The sequence below is a fragment of the Pistacia vera genome, unplaced genomic scaffold (assembly GCF_008641045.1).
Source record: "Pistacia vera cultivar Batoury unplaced genomic scaffold, PisVer_v2 Contig58, whole genome shotgun sequence".
In the NCBI taxonomy this organism is placed as follows: Eukaryota; Viridiplantae; Streptophyta; class Magnoliopsida; order Sapindales; family Anacardiaceae; genus Pistacia; species Pistacia vera.
Window position 1 is genome coordinate 285,824 of NW_022196423.1, and position 10,977 is coordinate 296,800.

At 37.1% G+C, this 10,977-nt stretch overlaps 1 protein-coding gene across 1 annotated transcript; it reads right to left on the minus strand.

Moving 5' to 3' along the window:
• Positions 1-220: 220 nt before the first annotated feature.
• Positions 221-2,739, minus strand: LOC116109455 (nicotianamine aminotransferase 1-like). The gene is made up of 6 exons (XM_031395666.1): positions 2,403-2,739; positions 1,967-2,306; positions 1,285-1,503; positions 1,124-1,183; positions 827-988; positions 221-722 (listed from the first exon to the last, which is right to left on the minus strand). The coding sequence occupies exons 1-6, from the start codon at positions 2,663-2,665 to the stop codon at positions 504-506; spliced, it is 1,263 nt and encodes a 420-aa protein (XP_031251526.1). The 5' UTR covers positions 2,666-2,739; the 3' UTR covers positions 221-503.
• Between the last annotated feature and the right edge of the window lie 8,238 nt (positions 2,740-10,977).

The following is a 10,977-nucleotide window of genomic DNA, read 5'->3' on the forward strand; positions in this document are numbered from 1 at the left end:
TTAATTTCTTAGGATATTAGTTAATTAATCAAATTGTCAATATCACTTTCATTAACTCGAATATGTATTAGGTCGTTAGTTTGCTCCTTGTGGATTTAACCATTCTTATCGCTAACTACGGTACTTAGATTTAATTTTATAGTCATGATGACAAGCACAACAAAGATTATTAAAAATTGGATCGACGAGATGCCATACATTGTTAGAAAAAAAAAAAAAATTGCATACAATAATACCAAAGTTTTATTTATTTTAATATTCAAACAGCTGGTGGGAACACAAAGTACAGTCAAGAAAATAATAATAAGAACAGAAAAAAAAGAAAAAAAAAAGACTACATGTGGTTAGTTTCCACTTATTATAATGGTCTAGCCATTGGTAGGGAAAACACAGAACATAAGCATACTAGCACACCGACATATATTGTGAAAAAGAACCATGGTGATAAGCAAGAAACATCTAACATCCAATAAGAGATGACCAAGAGGCCAAACTGATGGTGGCTAATAAAAATGCTTCTTGAAATGCTTCTTGCAAAAGGATTTCACCCTCTCTAACCCATTTTCAAGATACTTTGGATCAGTGGCAAAACTTATACGAAGCCAGTTCTTCAGTCCAACAATAACACCTGGTAGGACAATGACTGACTCCTCCTTGGCTAGCTTCACACAAAAGTCCATATCATCATCAATGTCTTCTAGCTGAGAGAAGTCCAACTTCACCTACAACATTAATAATCAAGTTTAACATTAAGGTACCTTCAAATAAATTATTTATCAACAATTTAGATATGAAGAGGACTAAATTTTCTATCATATATCCTCACCATTGCAAACACAGAGCCTTCCGGTTTGGTTGGGCAAGTGATGCCAGGAATCTCTTTTATTTTATCACAAAGAATTTCCGTAGCTTCCTTGAGTAGATTAGTACTTATCGAGAAATAATCGCTATTGGTTTTCTCAAGGTCAAGGATTTGTGGAAGCGCTCCCTGTTAAATTAAAAATATATAAGTATAAAATTGATCGTATTATTTAATATCAAATTAAGGTTTGATGATCAAGTACTCTTTTCAAATTTAGCTCAATTAAGTTTTAGCTACAATAAAAATAAAAGTTATTTATACCTGAATGAATGTTACTGGGTTTGAGATGATTTTGAGGGAAGAATTTATACACTCAACAATCTGGACCAAAAACAAAAGTTAATATATTTATATTATCAGTAGGCATAGATGTATAGATAGTCTTGTATTTAAAAATACAAATAATATAAAAGAGAATTAACCCTTGATTTTTGAAGGGTGCCAGTGGGATCGCAGGTCACTAGCCAACCGAGTCTCCAACCTGTAACAGACCATCTCTTTGATATTGAGCCAAGAGTTATAATTGGAATAGATGATCCAAACACTGCCATCGGCACAAATGGAGTACATCCAAAAGTGAGGTGGCCGTAGACTTCATCCGCAACCACCAAGAGACCAAGCTCTATTGCGGTTTCCGCTATCTGAAATTTTTACATTTCATGCACTATAAGCAAATAAATACATGTCACATAATTTTTTCAGTGAAAAATTTTCGAATATCAGTGAGTGCCATGTCATCCCTACAATCAACCAATGCATTTACACCAACCATAAGTATTGTTTCTATCATCAATCTTTATTGTGTATGTGTGTGGTTGGTAGTTATCAATTTAAAAAATTATGTGTTAATAATATACTGGTTGGTGTTACGGAAGACATGATATCATGTCATATTACAAATTTTTTTTTTTTTTTAGTTGAATAATTATCGTTCACATCAATTGTAAAACTAGATGAACGAGAAAAAATTCATCAATGACATCAAAGTATTGACTTTGTAGTATGAGTTATGTAATAACTATGAGGTATTATTTTTTTTTTTCTTGCATGATATATGGCCAAAAAGGAATAACATGCAATCTTAGTGACTGGCAATAATCATACCTTCTTCAAGTGCTCATATGAAAAAACATTACCACAAGGATTCCCTGGGTTAATAATGACAATAGCAATAGTATTCTCATCTGCAAGAGCCTTAACACCATCAAGGTCTACCTCCCAACCTTTTTCAGGCAGAAGATCATAGTGACGAACTTCAAGATTACTAAATGCGCAACGAGCTTCATAGTTAGCGAAACCTGGCCTCGGTAGCAGAATGTTGGCTCCAGGACCAGCTAAAACGCTCAGTATAATTTCCATTGCCTGCGCACCGCCTGATGTTATATAAACATCATCCGGAGATAGTTTGTATGGCAGGTCATGTGACAAATATTCAGCTACAGCCCTATTCAACAATTAGATGAAAATGAGAAAAATATATATGTAAGAGTTAGAGATGGTTTAATTAAAAGAATTTAATTAATTGATTAATTACAGCTACCTTCTAGCGGGAGGAATACCAACAAATGGGGCATAACAATTATATTTAGCTGAACGAAGAGCGTTAATTACAGCTTCTTCAGCTGCGTGACTGGTGCGAAAACAAGGAAAGGCAGCAGGGTCACCTTGGCTAAGTTTAATGACTGGCCTTTTATCTTCTTCATTGAGATGCTGCATCAGCATACTGAGAGTGCCTCTGGCGGTAACACTTATATCTGAAGCTGAGTTCACTTTGGAATCCCATTTCTTCACCATATTTTCCATTTGCTTCTGGTAGTTAAATTGCTTGCTCAGTGTATAGTAAAGAATATAGAGATTTATAATTTGTTTGAATAAAGGATTGCTGCTTGTGTTCTTATATAGGCATAGAGTGGAGATTACGTGAAGATGTGCCCTTCCTTGCCCTTCAATTCCATCCTTGTGATTAAAGTGCAATCTTTAAATGCAAGTTGGCTACGATATATCCAAGAACCAAAAAGTACTTATTTTCTTGATGCAAAGTATTACTTATAATGTATTTTATATATAAATTCTATATTTTAAAAAGAAAAATATACAGAGACATAATGCTTAAATATATTGGATAAACAATACAAATTTATTTAAGAGGCCAAAGTGTAATATACGTTCAACGAATCAGTTGAAACCAAAATATAAAAATGCATTCAAAGATATTTAATTTAAGGGGGCCACAGTTAAAAAGGAATTTTTGGGATGAAACTTTGATTTTATATCCAGAATTCAAAAAATATTTAGGACACTGGCCATCTCAGGCCTAATTACTATAGTTTGTCTTTGCCGACATGATAAATGAAATTTATTTTAATTTTGTTAAGGACAAAAATAAAGTTGCCCTTGATCTTGAATTTTAATTAAAACAAAAAATTAATAAATATCTTAAGACATTGAAAATAGTATATCACTCCACTCTTTTAACTTATTTTTTTCTTTTTCCCATTTTAGTGCATGTACCTTTCTAAAATGATGAATAAAAACATTAAGCTATCTTTGTAAATAGTTGTATGCTAAGAGCATCTTCAAATAACTCTTTATATAACATAAACTCTTTATTATAAAGAGTTTATCCATAGAAATAAGAGTCCAACAGACTCTTTATTATTTAAATATAAATTAAAGAGTGAGTTTGACTCTCCACTTTTAGAGAGTCAAATTTCACTCCCTATCCTAATTTTAAATAATAAATTACAAGTTCTATGCATTTTATTTATGATTTATCTCTTCTATTAAGTTCCTTTCTTGAAAAAACATATTTTTTCTCCTAAAATTTAAAGAGTCTTTTGGATTTGAATAAAAATTTTATTCTTTATATTTAAAAATCAATGAAAATACTCTTTATTTATGTAAAAAATATTCTTTAAAATAAAGAGCATCATTGAAAATACTTTAAAATAAGGTTTTGGGAAGTGTCAAAATCTGAAGTCCAAATTATACATTAAATGAAAGTGTCTTAATAAAATTTGTGTTCTCCCATTCATTGAAAAGAGGTTTTTGGTTCGTGGATATCATGTAGTCCAATATTTTTTACTGTTATTATTTTACACACCTATTTTCTCATTTCAAATTTATGCTACTAATGAGGTTTATCAACTTCCTAATAATGCGGACTACACATAAAGATAACATATTTAAAGCATATGGACTCTTGTATTGATTGAAGAAATTATCTAAAATAATTTACAATAAATCATTGAAAATTCATGTATGAATGTTGTGTATAGTTAACTAATAGGGAATATTACTAACATTATTTATTTATTTATTTATTTTTTATGCCTAGGGTGTTTAGGCCAATTTACGTACACCTTGACTAATCCTCAGGACCCATTGAGCACCCTATAAATATAATGCTTTAAAGTAAGCCACAAATATAACAAATGTGGTAAGTGACTCAAAAGTTTGAACCCAATAAATTAATAAAAGAAACAAACCTCAATAAGTTAATGAAAAAAACAAACCTCTTTGACCGTTAGGCCAAACCTTTAAGGTTAAATGAAGATTATAACATTGTTACCCATGATTTAACGTTTATGTCTTAATTGTTTTACTCATTTTCGGTAGCAAAAGAAAGAAAAATTATAAATGAAAAATTAATGGAAAAGCATTATTGATATTGAGAAGAGACTTGGCTCATGATATAAATATTCCAAGAAACCTGAAGTCAATATGACAATATTAACCAATTGCCTTTTTAATTTTATTTTTTGTATTTTTATGCCTTGCGGTTACCAAAAAAAAATAAAAAAAATAAAAAAAATAAAAAAAATAAAAAAAAATTCAAAGATAAGTATAAACTCCAAAAAGAACAACTTATAAAAGAAAATCAAATCAAGACCTCTCATCGATGCTACAATTTATACAAATTATTATACACAAATTAATGGTAATAAAAATAAATAGATAGCATATATAAAAATAAAATTAACTATACATGTTGATGCAAAAATACACCAACTAGAGAGATCTGATCGACCTTGATGGGATCGGAACTGATGTATGAGTGATTATAGGTAACCAACAATGAATAAATAATAAATACAGTAAAGAAAATGACAAGAAAGTTTTTAAAGTGGTTCGGTAAGTTCCACTCTTGAACCTACGTCCACTATTCTTTTATTTGTTGTGAGAGCTTACAATAACAATCTTAGAATAATTTGCTAACCACTTTCTCCTCGTTGGAGGGGGTTTATATACAGATTTTGTACAAAGGAAAGAGCCAAAATAAAGGGATTACAATAAGTTTGAAATGTAACTCCGATATTCTTGCGATTGATCGCTGTGATTACGCAAAGATTGTTGTCGATCTGATCCTTTCTGAGATACCCAAGATTTGAAGTTATCTGTGAATTGGTTGAGCAACTGTAAGGATTGATTGTGACTAGCTTGTGCTAGATCGAGCTACAACTCGATGAGCTTATGCGGGTCAGAAGATCGATTGAGTCGAGCTGGCTCTGAATCAAGCATAACCTCGCAATTCTTCGAGCTTGAAGGAAAAATCACACACAACATCTACCCCCTAGTGTTCAGTGCTCGTTTCGAGCTTCGAAGACTATTGCTCGATTTGATATCAAGCATGGTATTCATCGGTAGGGCATGAATGCAGATTCGGTCGAGCTTCATGAGTCGGACTCATCCCCAGTCGACGTACTCAACACTTGACCTTTTCCCTTATGTGATATTCTTGACAAACTCAGAATTTGAAAATAAAGGGTATTTGTGTAAATTCCACGTGGTCATGTCACATTAAATACGGCAGCCTTTGGTAATTACTTTTTGTCGCGCATATGGCGACTACAGCTGTTCATGCGCAAAGTTGAGGCAACATGTGGTCACGTCCAACGACCGAGATTGCTCGATGAATGGAAGGCTGAGATTCACTGTAGATTGACGGCTACGATTGAGACCAACCATTTTGTCTCCCATGCAAACCACTACAAAAGCGGGCGAACTCATCAAAAAGCCTTCACACTTTGCAAAAGTTCTTAGGCTTTCTTGCTTATTCTGTCGCTGCTCCTTCATCTTCACGGTGCTTTTCTGACAAGTTCATCCCATCTTTCAATTTGGTAAGATTTCTTTTCCCTCCTTTGCTTATTTTCATAACTTTCGCGATTGGGGGTAGCCATTGTCGTGGCCACATTGAGCTTTTTAGGGCTTTGCTAGGGTTTTTAAGTGTGTTTTTAGTGGTCTTAGGTTTACGGAGGGTTTATGGTGGTGGCCGCCAGAATCCTAGTAGGTCGTGTACGTCTGTTGTTTGACGTGAACTACCTTGGGTGCCTGAACTAAAAGCAAAGTGTGGATTGGTTATCGAGTTTTTCGAGCTTTGGCACATGTTCGCTTCTACTTTAGGTACCTAAAGGCAAGCTATCGTCATGTCTTCATCAAGCAGTCATTCCATTGATCGCATGTTTGATTCCCCGGCGGGTTCGGCAATTCTTGGGGCATAGTCGCTGAGGCTTCTGAGGAGGTCGTTGCACGGAGCTTGAACCTCGATGCGGTGAGCTCTTTTGACAATGCCTCTACAGAGGCCGCTCAATCGAGCTAGTCTCCGGCTCATAAACCGCGCAAGGAACCACAATCCTAGATTAATGCCGAGAATCTTAGGCACATAAATGAAACTTATGTGCCTCACAATTCTCCAAGCTTGAAGGAAAAAGCACACACAACAATATGCTTATTAAATATGAATAAATAATATAATAATAAAAAAGTTATAATCTAGATAATTAATTTGTATTTATAATATTATTATGAAAGAATTAATGAAATAAGTTAGTAAAATATCTGGTGCCATTGAAAAATGAAAAAAGGGCATTGAGAAAATACATCTTAATACATTTTTGTAAATAATTTTTTTGATCAAATAAGAATTTTATATCCCGTGATTACAAAAATCAAACTTCGTACAAAATCCAAAAAGACAAAACAATATCAATTTAAGGGCTTTCATGATATAATAAATTGAATCAATAGAATAGTTGATAACATTGGAAGGACATATTGAATTGACTATGGAAAAAAGTTGATAGAAAAATGCGTGTGCTTTTTATGGAAATATTCCTTGTCGGTAGAAAAAGTCCATATCTTGCGTGCATATAATAAGTCGAGTAATTATTATATTTAATAATAATGACAAATTACAAATGATTTAAAGATANGTAGCCTTTGGTAATTACTTTTCGTCGTGCATATGGCGACTACAGCTGTCCATGAGCAAAGTTGAGGCAACATGTGGTCACATCCAATGGTCGAGATTGCTCGATGAATGGAAGGCTGAGATTCACTGTAGATTGATGGCTACGATTGAGCCCTACCATTTCGTCTCCCATGCAAACCACTACAAAAGCGGGCGAACTCATCAAAAAGCCTTCACACGTTGCAAAAGTTCTTAGGCTTTCTTGCTTATTCTGTCGCTGCTCCTTCATCTTCACGGTGCTTTTTCGACAAGTTCATCCCATCTTTCAGTTTGGTAAGATTTCTTTTCCCTCCTTTGCTTATTTTCATAACTTTTGCGATTGGGGATAGCCATTGTCGTGGCCACACTGAGCTTTTTAGGGCTTTGCTAGGGTTTTAAGTGTGTTTTCAGTGGTCTTAGGTTTAAGGAGGGTTTATGGTGGTGGCCGCCAGAATCCTAGTAGGTCGTGTATGTCTGTTGTTTGACGTGAACTACCTTGGGTGCCTGAACTAAAAGCAAAGTGTGGATTGGTCACCGAGTTTTTCGAGCTTTGGCACATGTTCGCTTCTACTTCAGGTACCTAAAGGCGAGCTATCGTCATGTCTTCATCTAGCAGTCATTCCATTGATCGCATGTTTGATTCCCTGGCGGGTTCAGAAATTCTTGGGGGCATAGTCGCTGAGGCTTCTGAGGAGGTTGTTGCACGGAGCTTGAACCTCGATACGGTGGGCTCTTTTGACAATGCCTCTATAGAGGTCGCTCAACTGAGCTAGTCTCCGGCTCATAAACCATGCAAGGAACCACAATCCTAGATTAATGCCGAGAATCTTACGTACATAAATGAAACTTATGTGCCTCAACTCAACTTAAGGGTTCCAAGAGGCTTCTTCTGGAAAAATCCCCCCGTAGGTGGCATGGTAGCTTCTAAGTCCCTTTTGAGGTCCGGGTTGTCTATCCTCGCCCACCATTTCACCGATAACATTTTGAGATAGTTTGACATCTTCCCTCTCCAGCTATCTGTGAATTCATACATTATAATTGTAGGTCCGTACATAGCATACCAAGTAGCTGAGTTGGGTGAGCCATCTGTTGAGGAGCTTGTCCATTTGTATAGGTGAAAAAAAGGTCAAGACCAGACATACTACCTCTCTAAGGCGAGGAAGGTACATTTTAATAGTCTGGTTGACGTTCCAAAGAAGGTCCAACTTTGGGATTCTCAGTTTTTCTTTTATGAGGCCGGGGAGACCGACATTTTTGCTTTGGAAACGTCGAGCAAAATTTTCTCCCCGCAGCGAGCTTACAACGGCTTCAGTGCTTCAGCAATCTCTCCAACAAGGAGCACAACGTTAACAAGATTAGCTCACTTCCTCGGCTGAGGGCATATGGCTTTTGCAAGGACAAAGCGAATTTCAGCACCATCCTTGAAAAAGGTAAAGTGTTTACTTGCTCGCTTTTTTTTTTTTTTTTTTTTTTTTGTGAGTGTAGGTCATCGATTGTTTGCTTCTCCTTTCATAGAAATATGGGATGAGAAATTAAAGGGCCTGAAGAAGAAGAAGATAGCTTCCAGGTCTGCCAAGAACTGGCGAAGAAGCAGCCTACCGATGTTGTTGGAATGGTTGGGCAGGGTATCTTGCATCCAACCCTTAAGCGAAGCGGTGGTGAGCTTGGGGAAGGCCCAAGTGCCAAGAAGCCTACAACTGCCTCTAAGGCAGTCGTAGGGAAATGTGCCTTCGAGCCCCAAAAGGGGTCAACAAATAAGACTTACGAGCGAACTAGAGGCTTGAGAAAGCAGAAGGCGCTTGAGCAGCATGATAGCTCAAGCAAGAAAAGTCAACCAAGCTACAAGGGGGCTCGAGAAAACAGAAGTTCGTTGAGCAACAAATGCCTTAAGCAAGGAGGCTGCCTAAAGAAGTTTACGGCCAAGTACTTAGTCATGAAGAAATCCGTTCCATGGGTGAAGTTGTCATTCCTGTGGGAAGCAAATCAAGCTTACCTCAACAGGGAGGCAAAATTATGGACGAGGCAGCTCAAGCTGTGCTTGATATAATAATCGACCAACTCCCTGAACACATCAACATCAAGGCCTCGGCGGTCAGGGATGCCATCACCCCACGGACCTATGGGAGCATTAGGGATTCATCTGCTCCACAGCTGCTGGCTTGGATATATAGCTACGTGACAAAGGTATAAATAGTTCGCCCCCTTTTCTTTTTTTTATATATGTTTTTCTATATTCCTTGCTGACTTTTATTTTTTCTTTTTTAGGCTTCTGTGGTGAGCAACATTCTCTGTGATGAGTGTTACCCAACATTGATGGGCACTCACCAAGAGTGGCAAGAAGTGGAGACGCTCAAGGAGAATGCCTTGGCTGTGGCTGAGGCTGAGGTGGCAGTGAAAGAGAAAGACTCGAAAAGGGNAATAGTTCGCCCCCTTTTCTTTTTTTTATATATGTTTTTCTATATTCCTTGCTGACTTTTATTTTTTCTTTTTTAGGCTTCTGTGGTGAGCAACATTCTCTGTGATGAGTGTTACCCAACATTGATGGGCACTCACCAAGAGTGGCAAGAAGTGGAGACGCTCAAGGAGAATGCCTTGGCTGTGGCTGAGGCTGAGGTGGCAGTGAAAGAGAAAGACTCGAAAAGGGCCGAGCTTGAGTGGCTTAAGGAAATGGTGGCCTTCGAGGTCAAGGAAAGGGAATTCCTTAACAAAATTTAGGTGAGTGAGGTCGCTCGAGCAAAGGTTGAAGCCAAAGCAGTCAAGGCTGAGAAGAGTTTGGCATAGCAGTGAGGTGCCAACAATAAACTGAACTCTAACTTACCTCGGCTCAAAAAACCACCTCGAATTGGGAGGCAAATTTTAAACAGGTCTCACTCGATCTTGCCCAAGAGGCGGAGGGTCGACAAAAGGCTGAGGCTAGAATTGAGCAACTTAGGCTTGAAGTTAGGGAGCTGAACACGGTGGTCACGAACCGAGCTTCGGAGAAGTTGGTCTTCCTTGCGTAAAAGTTGTGGGAAGCTCATCCCTTGATCGAATTCTCCTTTCTTTCGCGGGATTATCAGAAAGAGGCCAAGAGGATAAGGACCGAGGCTCAAAGGATGACCTATGTTTACTCAGACGACTTTAAGCCCAACAGTGAGGGTGAAGAAGAAGTCGATGATGGAGAGGAGGATGCAGGCGTTAAGGAGGAGGTCGATGATCCGACTCCCCTAGCTACACTCCCGCCTATTGCCACCGACCTTCCTCCGGTTGAGACTTCGATAGACGTCATAGCTCTCCACCTTGAAGAGGCTACCAAGACTCCTACCCTCGATGATCACTCTACCCAGATTGGCGATAATGCCACTGCTCGAATTTGTTCTAAGTTATGCATAGCTCGTTTTTTGAGGAACTTTTCGAATATATATGAGAAAATCTTGTGCAGCAACTTTGAATTTAGACTAGCTATTCGTCTCAAGTTTTAGTTGCTGGCTTATGACCAATTTTTCTTCAACGTGTTTTTCTTGAAATTTTCCAAGTGTAACTTCATCGATCTATTGAATTTCACCCTTAATGTGTTGGATTTTGGCATGGCTTATCAAGCTAAGCTACCTTTTTCCGAACTCTTGACTCTTAGTTTTTGGATGCAATCATATAGGTCACGATTTTTGAAACAAAAGATAATAAATGACGAACAAGATACTGATGAACATAAAATAACGAACAAAGTAAAGTTCATGAATAATACCTCTTTTTATTGGTAATATTTTGGCCATAAATGACTTTACAATGAATATAGGGGAGAAAATAAAACATGATTGGAACCCGAGCTGCTCATTGGTAATACCTTCATAGATGCTCGACGTTCCATGCTCGTAGTATGGCTTCGCAATCAAGGTGTTCCAAGTGG

Coding starts and splice junctions, on each gene's coding strand:
- LOC116109455 (XM_031395666.1), bottom strand. CDS start 2,665: ATGGAAAATATGGTGAAGAAATGGGATTCCAAAGTGAACTCAGCTTCA. Junction 2,307..2,402: donor GGTATTCCTCCCGCTAGAAG/GTAGCTGTAATT, acceptor ATTGTTGAATAG/GGCTGTAGCTGAATATTTGT. Junction 989..1,123: donor ACCCAGTAACATTCATTCAG/GTATAAATAACT, acceptor TTAATTTAACAG/GGAGCGCTTCCACAAATCCT.